General features: G+C 42.6%; 1 protein-coding gene across 1 annotated transcript; it reads left to right on the top strand.

Annotated features, from left to right (window-relative positions):
• The first annotated feature begins 3,479 nt into the window (after positions 1–3,479).
• Positions 3,480–17,324, top strand: ICOS (inducible T cell costimulator). The gene is made up of 6 exons (XM_073304764.2): positions 3,480–3,584; positions 10,647–10,688; positions 11,594–11,932; positions 13,642–13,754; positions 14,740–14,830; positions 15,377–17,324. Exons 1-5 carry the CDS (start codon positions 3,527–3,529, stop codon positions 14,827–14,829), a joined length of 642 nt encoding a protein of 213 aa, XP_073160865.2. The 5' UTR covers positions 3,480–3,526; the 3' UTR covers position 14,830; positions 15,377–17,324.
• The last annotated feature ends 528 nt before the right edge of the window (positions 17,325–17,852 follow it).

Here is a 17,852-nt window from a genome sequence, read left to right on the forward strand (position 1 = left end):
CAGATAAAAGTGAATTGGGTCCCTAGGCATATCCCTGCACGGGGGCTCCACACAGCCTCCACTCAAGCTGAGGCTGGACTGGTGGTGAGAGGGGGCAAGCCACAACAGTGGCAGGCCCCACAGGGTGACAGGTTAGCCTCCCTGGAGCTGCAGCAGCACCAGGGAGGCCCTGTCCTTCCAGAGCAACAGTGCATGGGGGCAGGCAGCTTCCTCCATGGTTCTGATGGCTACAGCTCTTCCCTCTCCTGGAGGCTGTCTGCAGACTCGGGCAGCGTCCCCCGTATCTAGAGCTTTTCTTCCCAATGATGAGGGGAAGAAGCTTTCCTTTAAGCTTTTTTTTTTTTAAATAGATTTAGACATCACAACTCTGGGAGGCAGGACCCAAGGCACGTACCTATTGTGCCTTAACCCAGCTCTGTGTAGACACTAACTACTTAGTATAGGGTAGGATTTTATGGACCACCGATTTTCTTTCTTAGGGTGCATGACAGGCCTCAGTGACTGTGAAATACTCAGGAGGCACTAATCTTACACTTTCAAGAGACTGATTCATCAGATATCTGAGCTAGATAGCATTTACTGAGAAGAAAAGCCACACACGGCCCCCGCCCCACAAACCCAACTCATCCTATCTGTTCTGCAGAGAAGTGCTTCTCCTGCTGCTGAGCTGAGGGGAGCCCTGATTGCTTCCATTACCCTGCAGTGCAGCGTCCCACAGAGTGGGACCAAAAATCAGAGTAATAACAAAAGAGAAACGAGCTGCATTTCAGGCCAAAGGCTCTGCCTCCTTGACTGACTGCCACCTGTTTACATGTTCAACGGGGAGGAGAGGAGTGTTGAAAGCTACAACAAAAATTAAAACTAGCACAGAAGTCAGTGCCCCCCTTCCTTTGGGGGGGGCAAACGAGTGGAGGTTTTGTGCTCTGACCCTGAGGGGGCTGGCGTAGAGGCTCCAGAACATAGGCCAGTTATTGAAGCAGAGAATGAGGAGCAGCAGGAGAAAATATAATACAATTTGCATAGACAGGCTTTGGCATCTTCACACAAAGGATCACAAAATGCTTAACAAGAGCGAGAAGACAGAGCACAGCTGTGGGCAGTTGCCCATTTATGGACAGAAGCAGAGAACTGGGAGGTGAATATAGTGTCAGGTAAAAAGAACAGAATGCTGAAATGAAAAATGTATAACTCGGTTAAAAGATGAATAAAGGGTATATGATGGATAACTAGCTGCTTAGGGTAGTAACATAGCTAGAACAGGAATGATGCAATTTAACTGAGCGAAGAAGAAGATCAGAAGCAAAATCCTCACAGTGAGTTCGATTAGGCTGTGCTACCACCATCTGAAATTAGACAGGAGAAAGTAATACACTGTAGAGAACAATCTTGTATTGGCCGGGGGCTGGTGAGGTCATTTCCCAGCTAAACTGCGTGTGTTGTGTTCTATTATTTAGAAGCAGCAAAATCACAAGTAAGGATTTTCCCAGATTATTTATAACCGGGGAGAATGGAAAGATGCAGTAACAGGGAAGGGGCACATGGGGTTTAAATCTCAGTGGTATGGTAGGGTTTATGGTAAGATTTAAAGACAGGATGTGACTTAATAGCTCAGAGGAAGGGGAGAAGCCCCAAAGAGACGAGTCAGAGCCACCGAAAGAGGATCTGTTTGGTGTGTGGAGGAGCACCAGGGGAAGCCAAGATGGGAGAGGTGGACTGGAACAAGCTGTCAGAGGAATAGCTGGATAGACGACTGGAACATGTCGCTGAAGAATTTTAAAAGATTAAAATGACAGGGGAAGAGAAGTGAGCTGCTGGGCCCAATGTAGGTTGGAAAAAGGAAACACGTGTGAGAGACCAAAAATAGCTACAGATATAGGAAGTGTGCTGTGGAAACAGATTGCTTGCACCAGCTGTCAGCTGGAACCGGCGTTAGCTTTTCTCAGTAAAAATATCCCCATGAGGTGGGAAAGTATTAATCCCATTTTACAGAGGAAGAAAACAAAGGCAGGAAGGTTAGAGGCAATGAAGGATTCTGTATGGGGTTGGATTAGAATATAGGAGCTCCTTGCTTTCAATCCTGTGCTTCATTACCTAGACCAGGCTGCCTCTCACATTAGCAAGTTATACCGCTTGTGATCAGAGGCTGCACTAGCTCATCATCACAGGATCTGGCTCAACTGCAATGAGCCTGTATCCCTCTAAAAGTTGCCTGACAATGGTGCTGGGAGAAAAAGCACTTTTTGAGAAAGGGGCGAGTAAATTAATGGCTAAAACGAGTCTTCAGCCAATACAAAATGTGGTGAATTTTGGCTTTGCAAAGCATGTGCAAGCCAGTCCTGTTATTTATAAAATTATTTGATATTTGGTAACATTAGAAGCCCATCCCAAGTGAACCCAGGTCAATCTCTGGAATATCTGCACAGTGTCTGAATGGGTCATCCAAGTATGTCCATGGGTAGATCACACTAATGCCATTCAGATCATCTTTGTAAATTCAGAAATGCTAACAGGCTCCAATACAGCTGAAATGAACCAAATCCCCTAGATTCTTAAGTTGTTTTCTCATCTTCCACCAGCTCTAATAATAAAAATACACATGTATAAATAATCATTTGGATGTGGATGTAGACCTTTTGATCCCAAAGGATCCTAAAGCATTCCCTAGACCACAGATGTGCAGCTGCCTTTGGGACAAAGAACAGCAGCCCAGAGCACAGCAACACAAAAGCAGAGCGAGAAAATGTTGGCTGTGGACACTGCATCACTCCCTCTTCTTTTACAGAGAGGCCATGAGGTCTTTAGTGTCCATGCAGACCAAACAGGACCTCGGGTTTGAAGGTCTCATTTGAATGAGCGCCTAGAAAGATAGAGGGCTGAGCTGATCCACCTGGGATTTGACTTTGTGTTTCCATTGAATTCCAGGTGCTTCGATTCCAATGCGTGGACCAGTAAGCCATTCCCTTACTGTATTCACTAACAACTTTAAAACAAAGACAGCAACAAGTTGTTTAAGAGAAACTGATGGTGGAGAGTGGCTTGTGAGAAAGTAATTTGACATAAATTTGTTTTGGTTCTTTATCTAGGTCAGAACTGGTTTGCTAGCCACTGGTTATTTGCAAGACACATACTAGATAGGTGATGGTGGTGCATGCAGGGGATGGATTAAGCGGGAAGTAGCCACTCGTGAAAGTGAATATCGAAGGTGGCCTATATTCTATGAGGTAAACTAATGACACAGATACTATCGATGCTGGGAAGATGAAAGTAAGACTGAGCTAGGGGAAAATAAAACCAAAAACAGACACCCCCCACACACAGACGCATGTCATAGCAAAACCCCTGCTGACATAGCGATAATGTTGCTATGGGTTATTTTAAATAAAAGAGCCCTTTTATTTATTGTATAATTCCACTCATTGCCCACAAAACCACTTCCTTTTCTATGAAAGGGGCAACAGTGTGAATTCTCCCTCAGTTTTGAAAACTTAAGACAGACGGCTGGGGCTGGTGTCTGTGTCAGACAAGTATGAAGTCAGGAGTTTTAACGTTCTGTCTCCTCTGCTTTCAGTTGGAATCCCTCTATGGTAAGTGGCGTTTGGGGTTTTGCTTCTTACAATAATCATCCATAAAGCATTTAAGACAAACAATGACCAGATATGTAAATGGGGAATGACTGTCAGGATAGGGTGGGGGGGAGGGGGGAACAGTTAAGAAAAATAGTCGCCAAGAGGAAAGAGGTCAGCCTCAACCTTACCACCACCAAAGAGGTTGGTCTGAGCTGAATTTGTGCCAGCACAGAACATTTGCGCGGTCTTTGAGACCCACAAAAATATGCACTTTGCAAGTAGACAAGTGAAAAATGTAAACAGCCAGGTACCTTTCAGATATAGCTAGTGTAGCGGTCTTCCCTTATGGAGCATAATCTATAGAAATGTAAAAGTGCATCAGGTGCCTGTATAAGGAGATCCATACTGAGCTATTGATTTCAAGGAGGAGTCATGTTTAGGTGGGGAATTCTTTTAACTTGGAAAACATATATGGGCTGGAGAAGTGGTTTAGGTCATTTATATTGCAGGATGGAAATGCAGAGTGATTTACAAGGAGCCCTGGGTGATGCCATCGAGCTGACCATGACCATAACACTGACAAGGCAGTTTATGGGATTCAGTACCCTATCGCAGCATTGTAGTCTGCAAAGTATAATGCCACAACTCGCTTCCTTTTAACTTCTCTGAAGCCCACTTTCCATTACATACTAGTCCAGTGCAGAAATTCAGTCAATATTTGATTAAAAGAAGAAATCTCATTAACCTACATACTGTTGTAGGATTTAGTGGGATTTGCCCTAAGTAACAGTACTCTGAAGTTTGGGATTTGGTGGGTATTATTACTAAGCCCCATTTAAATTTGTTCCTTTGAAGGTCATGCCTAGGGCCATTGGAAATAGATGGTACTGAAATTCCAGTGATATAAAGTAGGTTTAAAGTCTCTGTGGAATTTTAGTACTTCCAAGGTTTTATGCAGAAATTAAGTTTTTATTTAAGTAAAAAAAACTTCAGAACGTTAGCTAATGTAGTGCCGGCATCCTAGGCCATCAAACTGGCAGATCGAAAGAATGGATGAAGTCCTGACCTTATGGAATGCAATGGCAAAACTCCAATTGACTTCAGTGGAGTGAGGATTTCAATATCCCAAGTAGTGTGTGAGCTGGCCCTTGTCTCAATGAGGAGTTAACTTGAAAAAGCTATTAATGAAAACCAAACATCAATACGAACCACTTCCATTTTAGCAGAAACATCCAGCTAACATGCTTTATCCAGTGTAGCTGGACTCATTGGAAAGGACATTTCATATGAAAAGAAGGAGACTGCAAATGCATGTTCTCTCAGACACTGGCATTTTTTTGACGCTCAATCTGGGAATCAGGGGGAAAGGAGGAGCAAAGGGAGAGAAAAGAGGGCGATTTCAAAAGCTCCTCTGAGGGAAAAAATGAAATCTCATAGGAAATGTTTTTCTACATTGCTTTCAACATATAACACGGTAATTATTTACTATTATTATTAAAAAGGACAAGACTGGGTGAAATAAGGGGCTGTTTGGTTTAGAGTATCTCAACAAGGATGCAAAGAATTTATGGAATATGTTACCCCATAAAATACTATTTCCAAGCATTTTAGCAGAATTTCAGTAGGAAAAAACATAGCAGCATTTTAACAAAAAATGCATGCAAATTTGCAGGCCCTAGCCCTGCTCTATGGATATATTTCCGATCAGAAACTGTGCCATGTAAATTAAAATTTATTTTGGTCTTTGCGACTTTGTGGCATATCTTGACAAAGAAATCACTATGAGAATGTGCAGCCTCAGGCTCCAGTTCCTACCCAGACTTCTATTGACTTCATTTAAATGGAATTTGATCTGCATAAGGCATGCAGGAATAGGCACTAAATGGAGAAAATGAAAACATCAGGCCTTCAATCTGACGTGAGTTTTTTGTATTCATTTAGTTTACCTTGGAAGGGCTTAATATTGGTCCCTTTTGAATTTCTCCCTCAAACAAATTTCCCTTGCACATTTCTCCACAAAATCTCCAAGAGATTCCATATTCGTAAACTGCCTGTCTAAAGGTCATGGTAACACTGCCATAGGGCTGCAGACCAGACAGCGGTGGGGTTCTGGCTGTGGAAAGTTGTCTATTCTATATTTTTCATGTAGCCATTTAAAAAAGTTAACGTTTGCCAAGTGTTATCACGGGTTACAACAGAAACCTCCTATTGTCAGTGTAGGGAGAAACCATATTCATCTCAGATACTAGGGTGGAGGTACTGAATGGCAAATGCTGACATTTTAATAGGGACCACCATAATACTTATATTTATCCTATAGCATAGACAGGCAAGTAGGATATCTGTGGCCAACACCTTTTTTCCTGTAGGATAGCTCTGCTCTTTGAGTCTGGGCCCTGATTCTACAAAGACTTGTGCACACACTTAGCTTCAGACATGTGAGTGGCTGAACTGAGTTCAGAGTGCATCGGCTTAGAGTGGCTTGAAGGGTCAGTGCTTCAGTGACTTAAAACTGTAGATATTTTCTTTATGCTACTGGAAGAAAAAAAGTAATCCAAGCTCATCTTCAGCAGCAAATACATGCAGCTGAGATTGTGTTGGTGACTTTCACGAGTATGTTACAAGTAAAGCTCTGTTCTGAGAGTTAAACCGCAGAACAAAAATGCCCTCATCCCCACCCAACGGTCCAAGACTATTCCCACCCAGCCATCCCACCCTCAACTCCAAGTTTCAAAATGAGGGTTAAACTTTATTTTATTTTTTTAAGTCTGTTATGGCCAGATGCGATTTTACCTGAGCTGTTTGCAAATGGCATTGAGTCACGGACCAGTCTGAAAGCCAGTAGCAGCTGGTAAATAAAACACCTATTGGTCACTGGCCATCCAACCACCACTGGTGCAGAAATCCATGAGCCCCCACCAAAGAGCCCACTGACTCTACTGAAGATGCTCAGGAAGATGCTCTAACTCAGGAAGCATGTTGGCCGGACTGAGTTAGAAACATAATTTAAATCTCTTATGGAAGCCAACATAGCTTGTGCACACACACACATGCCTGTACCCATCAGTCCCACATTGCAACCAGAAATGTAAGTGGCCAGAGTCTCCTTTTCCTTAAGCCAGGAGAACCTCCACTTAAGTCCAGAGTTACACCTGCTTGTGAGATTTTAACCCCTGCCACAGTCTTCTTATTGCTATTGCATTATGTCAGCCTGATTTTAATGAAAAAAATACAACCTTAAAGATGGCACCATTCCAAATGCTTTAATACAGAATAGAAAGAGGGCGTTTTGCACTCTGTATAAAAAACAGTGCTTATACATCCCACCCTTTACATCATCTACGTGTATGTTAGGGAGCGACATCACAAACGTATCTAGCTAGTTACTATCCAGGATTGATGGGGTCCCAGAAGTAACATCCAGTCTTGAAAGCAGGAAAAGTTATCCATGTGGACACAAAAATCTCCTTGTCTGCCTCACTCCACAATGACTGATGATAATGAAAAAGCTTATGATGTTGTACTGGCCTGTCAGAAGTGTTACACATTCCAGGTGATTGGGTGAATAGGATTTTGCAAAGCTGTATCACTTGTTAAAGCTGCACATTTGGGACAGCGAAGACAGCAGAAGCAACCACTAGCTACTGGCAAGAACTTTAAAGGTTCAGAGGTTTGCACAGTTTGGAATTCATTTCCACCCAATACTACCTAGTAGTTAGAAAATAGTATTCACTACAATTTCTATATTAATCATCTCACAAATTTCAGAGACATTTTTGCAATACTTCATGACAGTCTCCATTTTGGCAAGGAAAAACACAGCTTTCAGTGGCAAAGCTAACTTGGGCTCATGAAGTATGCTTGTGAAACTGGTGATCTTTTGTTGTTCTCTTATACATCATTAAAACCTCATTCACAGGAGTTGCTCTCTTTATGCTGCGATCATCACAGAATCATTAAGGTAAGGCTGGAAAGGACCTTGAGAGGTCATCTACTCTATGCTGAGGCAGGACCATGTATACCTAGACCATCCCTGGCAGGAATCTGTCTAATCTGTTCTTAAAACCACTCAATGAGAGGGACTCCCTAACCTCCCTTGGTAACCTATTCCAACACCTAACTATCCTTATAGATAGAAAGATTTTCCTAATAGCTAACCTAACTCTTCCTTGCTGCAGATTTAGCTTGTATCTGGTCTACAGAGCATAGGACAAGGAGCAGCATCCTCCCCCTTGTCGTCTTTTCTCAAAACTAAACATGCTCAGTTTTTTAGTCTTTCCTCATAGGTCAGGTTTTCTAAACATTTTATCCTTGTTTTTGCCCTCTTCTGGACTCTCTCAAATTTGTCCATGTTTCTTAGTGTGTGGCAACCAAAACTGGACACACTACTCCAGCTGAAGGCTCAGCAGTACAGAACAATTACTTCTCATGTCTTAGAACACTCCTTTTAAGACACCCCAGTATATTAGCCATTTTTGCAACTGCATCAGATTGTTGACTCATTCAATTTACTCAATTTACAGTTGACTCACTCAAACCCCAGAGACTTTTTTGCCGTACTACTGCCTGGCTGCATTTTCACCTGTTACTCCACAGAGACTGATTATTGCATCATATTTACCAAAATGTTTACTCAGTGAAGTGATCTTATTAGTCCTCAGTCTTCTTGAAGGTGGGTGGTTCCAATTCTGGGCCCAGGAAGATACAAACCATCCTTCAGTTGGCCACAGTCCCACATGAATTGTACGCTTAATGACCCTCCTCCACCATTTCTATTGCTGGTCAGCAGCAAGGACGACACCTATGCACCTCAGCATAAAAGACAGATCACCACCACTTGAACGAAAAGAATAACTCCATTAGCTTGGAGCAAAATTAGCTTGCTATCCTCGATGTGGACCAGCCACTGGGGAGTTCCCACACTAAGCCAATGTGCTACATAGGTTTTTAGGGTGAAAGTCACTGCTGTATAAAGCTTGTGGCCCACTTAAGCAAACATAATTGCATAGTCCCATTGACTTCAGTGGGGCTATTTGTGGAGTGAGATGCGATTAGCGTTAGAAAGCGTAGCAGAATTTGGCCCTATTTAACCAAAGCAATTGAACCACAAATCTAAAGAGCCCCAGACTATTATTAAATACCCCTCAAAAATATTAGATCAGATTTAAAATACGAGGCAAACACTGTAAGCTTTACACCTGATACATTTTCAACTTTTTTCTTCCCTCCACTGATTTGTCCATGTGGTGCCTAATTTTAAAACTAACTATCACACTATAGCTCCTACAATCAGACAGTCTTTACAAAATCGTTACTTAAAATAATTAACAGTAGCACAGCAACTTTCCACCCCCATCAAGCAGCAAGAATTTTAATGTTCATCCTGTCTCTTGGTGCTGGCACTTTCTGTATTTGTTACTTTATTGTACAACAAGTTTTGGTCTGTAGTTTGTACTCTGGAGCAGACATCTATATTCCAGCTGGGAGTTTTACCTATCTGTCCTATCACCACACCAGTGGGAATGGGACACCAATATCTTGACTGTCAGCATACTTGGCAATAGCCCTGGAAATGGTACAGACTATTAGAACTATCAAGGGTAACAGACTGCATAGTGGACCAGAGGCCGTGTGATAACAGCAGAAGAGTATGACTCAGTCATATAACAGCAGAAGAGTATGACTCAGTCATACAGGGGTGACAACAATATTTTGTTTCTGTAGCACCTGCCAACTGAACACCTCAGAGGATTTTACAAATATTCAACAACATAGAAGTGTCTTTGGGCACCTGCGAGGGATGTACATATTACTAAATGTTATGAGGACACTGAGGAATGGAGGGACTTGCCCAAGGTCACTCAGCATGTCTGTGGAAGAACTGGATACAGAACTCAGATCTCCCTACTCCCTGTACATTCACTAGACTGCACGTTCTTGCTCTGTCTCTTCAGGATGCATTAAGGTCTAATGGAGAGTAAGGTAGCGAGAAGCTTGCAGCCATTTGATTCTTCAAGTTCTGCCTCAGCCCCCTCCCCCCACTTAATACTTTTTACTACTGGGAACGGAGTTAGTTGTCAAAATACAACAATTTTAAAAATAATGTATAATAGACATGACAAAAAAACCTAACGTTTTCAAGGATTTTTTTAGTCTAACAAACAACTGGTATTTTGGATGTCTTTGCTAATAAGGAGGGTTAAGAATACTTGGTGCAGGAGTGCCGAATTGCTTATGGCACTTCTCTGGCCAACAGGCAGCAAGTATGTGAACAAGACTTCAAAGAAGTAAAAAGCATGAATATGAAAGACCGCTCGAGTCCAGAAACAGAGCATACTTGGCCAGACCCTGCAAAGATTGAAGTGTGTAATTATCTACACCTGTGTGTCTGTAGAATCAGGACAAGATTGCAAGCTCTTTGTATTTGTATTTTACAATAGCTTTGAACAGCACCAAGCACAACAGGGGCTAAGTCTGGCTGGGGTCTCTAGACAATACTGGAATATCAAAACAACAACATATTGGCTCATTAAAATTCTTAATTAACTATTTTCACTCCATTTCCCTAGCATAGCAAAATAAAGTTGTTTGAAGTGAGTCTTTCAATCCAAGTGACTTTTGAAAGCCTTACTGAAAATATCATCTGATGTGGAGAGTCAGACTTTTCTAGCTGGTTGGCTGACATCCTTCTGATCTTAGGAGCCCTGATAAGAGAAATATAAGGCCTTGACTATCATCTGAGTACATGATCCAATAACTTCTGATTTTGAATCCTGTCTAACACACATTCCCTCTGTAGCTTTAGGCAAATTACTTAACTTTCACTTTCAGTTTCTACTTGCAAAATACAGATAATACTTACTTTGTATGGGTGTTATGAGAATTAATGAATGCTACGTAAGTGATTGATGTTAATGCTGGATCAATTAATGCTCTTTAGCTTCTGATGTTAATGTTTTGCAATGATTTTATTGCATTGTAGGATTTTATTTTTTAGCACTAGATAATGATGTCACCATCTTAACATCACATTATGATCCTTTAGTTATTTTAAACAGCAAATTACATTTTATTTTTCAGGAACTGATCACTGTTCGTCACGTCAACTATGCAAAAATTTAGGTAAGAGCCATTTTTAAAACATCTAATATTTCCATAAATTATCTTAAGAGAGCTGTAAATATTTTTTGTATCACAATATGGTGGTTCTTGAAATGGAAACATGTCCTTCTTTACAAGGGACATTGCAATTCATCTTCCCAAAGACTCCTACAAAAGCCAAACTGGGAGGTACCAGGAGATCCTCAGTCAGGTGTTTTAATGGACTTCTCAAAAAAAATTTGAGTAATTTTTGCTGCATAGGAGACGATGGCTTCTCTTTTCAGGGATTTTTGTGAGTACCTGAGGCCAGAGTGGATGTGGATTTTGGTTGGTGCGAGTGGGCATGGGGTGACATGCCTTTCCCCCCACCCTAGCAAGCTTCAAATGATAGGAGATATAACCATGTCAATTATTAGGGTCAAACTTAATAGCAATTGCATAGAGAAAGGATGGTTTTGTGAATAAGCCAATGAACCGGGACATAGGAGATTTGTATTCAATTCTACCGCTTTGCAACCTTGGGTAAATCTTTGTGCCTCACTTACCCATCTGTAATGCTGGGTTCAGTGGGGGTCTCTAGGCACTACCATAATAACTAGTATGCAGTATCTAAAACTAACAGTGACCTACACCAGCTTACCCTGGGTCAGTGCACATGTGTTCCCGCAGCATCTTCACAAGCTATTTTACCCCTTGTTTCAACATCTGAATATTAAATGTGCCCAGCAACAAGACAGAAGAGAATTCAAGGGTGTCCATAAGTGATATAGGATATATTTATCTCTCTTTCCTGCTGTCAAGAGAATGCTCATTGTGGGTTACTCCCCAAAAACACAGTGGTAGAGACCCACGCTTAGTAGATTTAAGTGCTACAGATGAGTTTACCTGGTTTGATAATTACTTGGAGATTATTTTTTTCTCTGCAGAACAACCTACTGTCTCTGATCCCCAGGTGATGGTTGAATTTCACAAGGGGATCTTCAAATTCAACTTCAGCAACCCTAAAAATGTTACTGAATTCAGCATGACACTGCTGAAAGGGCATGAGAAGGAGGCAATCTGTGCAATCCACATGAACAATGGGAAGGCAATACCTGAATCTAAGACCACCTACTGTGAGCCAGTGAACTCGGGGAACAGCACGTCCTTCATTCTCAAAAATTTGGAAAGCAAGCACATGGGCATTTATCTCTGCTGCCTAGAAATCCTTTTACCTGCTCCCTACATAGAATGTAGGGTAAATGAAACCTATTTGTATATCCATGGTAAGTTCACAGCCCCTCTTTCCTTACTCTAGCTTTAAAGATATATAAATGAGAGTCAAGTATCAGGGGGTAGCCATGTTAGTCTGTATCCACAAAAACAAGGAGGCCGGTGGCACCTTAAAGACTAACAGATTTATTTGGGCATAAGCTTTCGTGGGTAAAAAACCACTTCTTCAGATGCATGGAGTGAAAGTTACAGATGCAGACATAAATATACTGACACATGAAAAGAAGGGAGTTACCTCACAAATGGAGAACCAGTGCTGACAGGGCCAATTCAATCAGGGTGGATGTAGTCCACTCCCAATAATTGATAAGGAGGTGTCAATTCCAGGAGAGGCAAAGCTGCTTTTGTAATGAGCTAGCCTCTCCCGAGTGTTTCTCTAAGATACCAAACAAACCTTGAATTAATTCTAGATTAGCACAAAAATCCATTCTGAGATTTATCTGCATGTGTCGCAGGCAAAGTCTTTGTTATCAGTATCTGTACCAGAAGCAATACATAAATCTAACTTATGGCCTGCTCTAGAGAGGTGCTGAGCACTCACATCTCCCATTGGAGCTAATGGGAATATGCTGCTTACCTCTTTGAATCAGGACCTAGGTCTGTTAAGTAATTTGGGACAGTCTATCAAAATCTAAAGGACATTTTGCTGTCTACCTGAAAGGGGCTATGACTGCACCCCCATGGGTACCGAATGAACATCAATCATCTTCTGAGTTGCCATTCATTGTGTCAGTGATATCTCATCCTGGCTGGTTTGCAAGTGTCTCTCCTCTAGCTGAACAAGTTTATAATCTATCTGTCCAAGCCCTTGCCTTCGTTCTCTGTTAGGATGGATAATAAAACCATCCTCCCAGTTTTCCCTCTCTTGTCCTTCTGTACCTTCCACCCTGCAGCATCTGTGGAATACCAGGGTAACCATGAAATTCAATGGCCCATGTTAGGTCAGACCTGATGATCTAGTGGTTCCTTCTGACCTTAAAAATAGATTAATCTATGATCCAAATCCTGTCACTTCTCTTGTGTAACGTTTCCAAAAGCTACCCCTTCCTTGGTGTCTGGGCAGCCAGATTTCCCAGCCATGACCTAGTCATCTCATGCCTTGACTACTTCACTCTCCTCAGGTCTCTAATTTTGCCTCCCTCCATTTCATCCAAAATGTTGCTTCCAAATTCCTTTCTCTCACCAGTCCTTTGGACCACTGACTCCCCATTTGTGCTACTCATTAAATTAATACGCAGTCTGGTTTGGGCCTTCTAGGCCCACCCATGATGCAGCCCTGGTCTCCTTTCAGATTGTCCTTTGCCCCCTCCACTCGGCAACCAATACTAGCCTCAATGCCTCTTTCACTTCTTCCTCACACGAACTCTGGACCATTGCTGCGTTCTGCCTAATGCTCAGTGTGTCTTCCTTGAGACCATTCACATCATTTAAAGCCTCTCAAAACACTAACTTCTGCCATTTCCCCCACTACTTAAAATGCATGGGGTTGTGAACCTGGAAAAAAAAATTTTAAAAGCCAACTGGGTCACTATCTTACTGAAGCTGGAAAATGATTCTCCCTCCCCACCCGAACCCCAGCACACACTTCTTTCAGACCACTCTAAGCACTGATCTCACCTACACAAAGTGTGTGTGTGGGGGCGGGGGGAGAACTTATATTGCTAATCCTCAGTGATTTTTTTTTTTTTTTAATATGGTCAAGACTCAGAAGCCTGCTTTGTATCAGAAATGATGTCATGGATGCTTATTGGGATCACTGCATTTTCCGTGGTTTCCTGTATCTGCTGCATAATAGCCTGTTGCTTAAGAAAGAAGGTAAGCGATTTCCATACACAGTTCTAGGTCCAAAGTGGATACATCGAGGGCCTCATTTCGTGAGATTTAGGGTCTCTCTTCATGAGCAACTTTAAAGCCCTTCCGCAGCAGCGCTTTAATGTGGCCACACGTGTAGTCACGACACCAGGGCTAGGAGAGCTCTCCCAGGGCTATTAAAAAAAAACCAAAAAACAAAACAAAGAAACAAACAAAAACCCAACCACCTCCACGAGGGGAGTGCACTATCTACACTGCCACTTTACAGTGCTGCAACTTTCTCACTCAGGGGTCAGTTACAGACGCACGCACAGCATGTGCCAAGTGTGTTTCAAGGACGTGGAATTCAGTCATCAGGGACAGCAGCTCAGATTTAATTTTTCCAAGTCAGACTAGCCTATTGATTAAAGGCCTGGAGCCACAGGAAGAAGGAGCAACTCTGCACAGGTGAGCAAAAATACCTTGAAGAAAATAATCAAGTGAATTGCTTCCAAAGAGGGGAAACAAATTACTGGAGAATTCCAGCTCTGTTCCAGAGCAAAGACGTCTTAAAAACAAAAGGACAGAACAGCCACAGAAGAAGAGAGTTTTGTTGAACAGCGTCTGCTTTCCTCTTCCAATTTGTGAAGTTTGAAGGCGAACACCAGCTGCCTCTGACTTTATTATCCACTGAAAGCAGAGAGAGATTAAATCACCCTATTAAAAGGAGAAAGGCAAGAGAGTGAATGGGGGTGAGAGACTATCAACTAAATTCAGCAAAAAGAAAAGGAGTACTTGTGGCACCTTAGAGACTAACCAATTTATTTGAGCATGAGCTTTCGTGAGCTACAGCTCACTACATCCGATGAAGTGAGCTGTAGCTCACGAAAGCTCATGCTCAAATAAATTGGTTAGTCTCTAAGGTGCCACAAGTACTCCTTTTCTTTTTGCGAATACAGACTAACACGGCTGTTACTCTGAAACTAAATTCAGGGCATTTTCTTTGCAGACAACGCAATGTGAATCCAACTCCCATGAGTTCAACAGTGAATATATGCCCATGGCAGCAGTGAATGCAGCTAGAAAACCAACATTTTAAGGTTGTACTATGCCTTTTTACTGAATCATTCTTACGTTGTTAGCAACAGGCTCTCTGTGGGGAAGGGTTGGCCTGATCTGCCTCCAACTGACGTTAGGAGGGCTGTGTTATAATTTATCTGGGTACATAGTGCCATCCAACAGGAATGGCAAACTAAAAGCAAAATCCCCAAAGAACTTACAGATCAGAACAACAGACCAGTCCCCAGAAATGTTAGTGCTTCAGAATAGGGCAATGTCATAACTTCAAGAATGAGGAACTGATGTGAAGCTTCAATTGATTCAGACTCTTGTGATACCACATTGTTCCCAAAATGACTCTGGGAAAGTGCATCTAGTTCAGCTCTAAGTACATCTGCTTATCACACTTTGGATCATTATAATAAAGGCCAGACTCTGGCTGTTGGCTCAGGTGTGGGAGGGTGTCAGGAGCTTTTGCCTGACTTGGGCCCTTATATAGAAAATCAACCACAAGTTAGAACGGGAGCAGAGCTAGAAGCTGGAGTGATTTAGGCTTGTTTACAACAAATTCTTAATTTCTGTTACAGGTGTGAACTTGCAAGTAGGTCACCTGTGGCACAGGAAATTCCCTGGCACCTTCAGCCTCCGGCCACGTGAAATGTCAGTTTCACAGCCAAAGAGATTTTCCCAGACTGAACTCAACGATACCGATCTGCTCAACAATGAGATGTTCGCTCTAGAGCTATTTCCAGTTGTGTTTTGCTCTAGATATTCTGTGTTAATTTGGGCATAGCCAAATCTATTGACTGCACATCCAGTGTGACAACATAAACCCCCCCCCACACACACACAACACACCATGTAGTTGAAAGGTATAGAATGTTTCCTTGCCAAGGATTTTGTTGCAGTGCTGCATAGGGCGATTATATTATACCTTCTGCAGAAGGTTTCTTCTGTGATACTTCCCACTGGAAAAACCAAAAAACTAACTACCTCCACAGCCAACTCCAGCAGCGTGGCCAGCACAGCAGCCATTTTACTGTGCATATTACTGCTTTGTTATGGACAGTTTAGCAGGATTGGTCTTCAAACTTCTTAACAGCACCACACTAGGATACTTTAGTGTACACACACTCACACACAGTCTCTGTCCCATGGATTGGGACTCCAGACAATAGAGAAACAATGGAAGGAGAGTGTAATCTACTTTCTAGTGTCATCTAGAATCTCAGTTATTGTGCATTTTTTTTTTAAGTTTTTTGGATTCTCACTACATCTTCACAACCCACAGTGTAGGGATCCTCTTTTCTATATAGAGCTAGGGAAATTACAGAATTTTTTCCTAGAAGAAACAAATTCTTCCAGTATACATATTGTATATTAAAATCCCAAGACTGTGGCTCTTAATTACATAAGTAAGGGCAGCAGGATCAGTCTCTACATGAGAAAGCAAGGCAGCGCCTCCTTATTCCATCCCTTTATTTATCTATATTACAGCATATACATGTTAAGGTACAAAAGACCAGAATATTCAAGAGTCCTTCATCACCTAGAATGAGAGGAAGATGAAGTTTCAGTCTTAACTTGGCACTATCTTGCTTTTGTGGCTTTGCATCAGACCTTTATTATTTCCCCACAGGGGTCGGAGGTTACCGGTACTTCACATTCCTAGAGCAGTTCAAACCCTGGTTCACCTTCAGAGTCTGTCGATACTATGCCTTAAATGGCCCACAGGGAATCAAACCTGAATATCCTGCCAGGCAGTGCACAGCACATTACTGCTCAGTTACTCTAAAATTAGAGCATCATATTAAACCCAGTGTCTCTAATTCATATACGGAGCAGAAATACTGGTAAGAAATACTTCCATTCTCTAACGGACAGAAAACCAGCTGGCTTCTGCGATCAGGGACAGTTAACCTTAGCAAGTAGGACAGTTAGCATCTCAGAAGGGCTTCTCCACAACAACAGCCCCGGAATGAGGTGGTTTTGCAGACAAGGGCTGAAAGTCCCCAGCTACTTTCAGACCAGCATATGGAGGGAAAGAGAAGCAACAAATAATGAATGAATAATAAAATAGCAAACCGGAACATCTGTGGCTAGAGCGCTACATCAGAACTCGGGTCTGGGTGTAGTGCTACAGGCTCGGCTACTGGCCTGCTAGGTGACCTAAGGACTTCCCCTTTCTGTACAAAGGGGATAAAGATACTGCCTTCCCGGGTAAGCCCCTTGAAGATCTACTGATGAAAGACGCTAAACAACAATCCCAGGTTCTTACATACCTGTGCGATGTGCTGACTATGAGAGCCCTGTATAATACCTGTGAGAGTCCAAAGGAACCTATTACTAGACTGAGAAGGAATCTCATGAAACAGCAAGTTCCCAAAGGAAAGGTACAGAGACCGGAGGTTGTATATTATCAGAAAACACCTCAGAGAAGGTGAGGGTCTGCCCCAAGTGGCTCAGGTGAAAAAAAAAATAGTCGAGTTCTAGAAATGTCACATTTTCACACCCTGTTACAGAGATGAGCCTCTCTTGATGAGCTTAGCAAAGTTTTAGACTAGACCATTTCTTGGTTTTTGTATGAGATCTCTCTGCTCTTAATAAATCTGGTTTTTATTACACCACGTGGCTCTCAGACTGTTTGGGAAACTTCACGCACCATCCTGAGGAAAGAAACCGCTCAACCCATAAGAGGAGGTAGAAAAGGGAAGAGGGTGTTTGCAGTTTATCCCTGCAATGAACTGGGAGATGTGCTTTATTTATGGGTGACAGGTGTAATAGGCCAGGGCCTGGCACAGCTGCTGCTGACCTGTTGCAGGACACTTGGGCCGTGGTGTCCTTGCCTACCCCTGTCTCTTGCTCTCCCCGAGGCCCCCACCCACCATTGCCTGTTGAGTCCCTACTCAGTCCTCTCCACTCCACCCCCGTGACAGGTTCCACCTGGGGTGTCACCTGGAACAGTAGTAGCACTGAGCCCCCTGACCCATAGGCCTGGGCTCCCTCTCACACAGTGCTGCTGTGACAAGCTGCCACGCCTTCCAGCCTGCACTTTCACCAGCA

The sequence above is a fragment of the Lepidochelys kempii genome, chromosome 11 (genome assembly GCF_965140285.1).
Source record: "Lepidochelys kempii isolate rLepKem1 chromosome 11, rLepKem1.hap1, whole genome shotgun sequence".
NCBI classification, from domain to species: Eukaryota; Metazoa; Chordata; order Testudines; family Cheloniidae; genus Lepidochelys; species Lepidochelys kempii.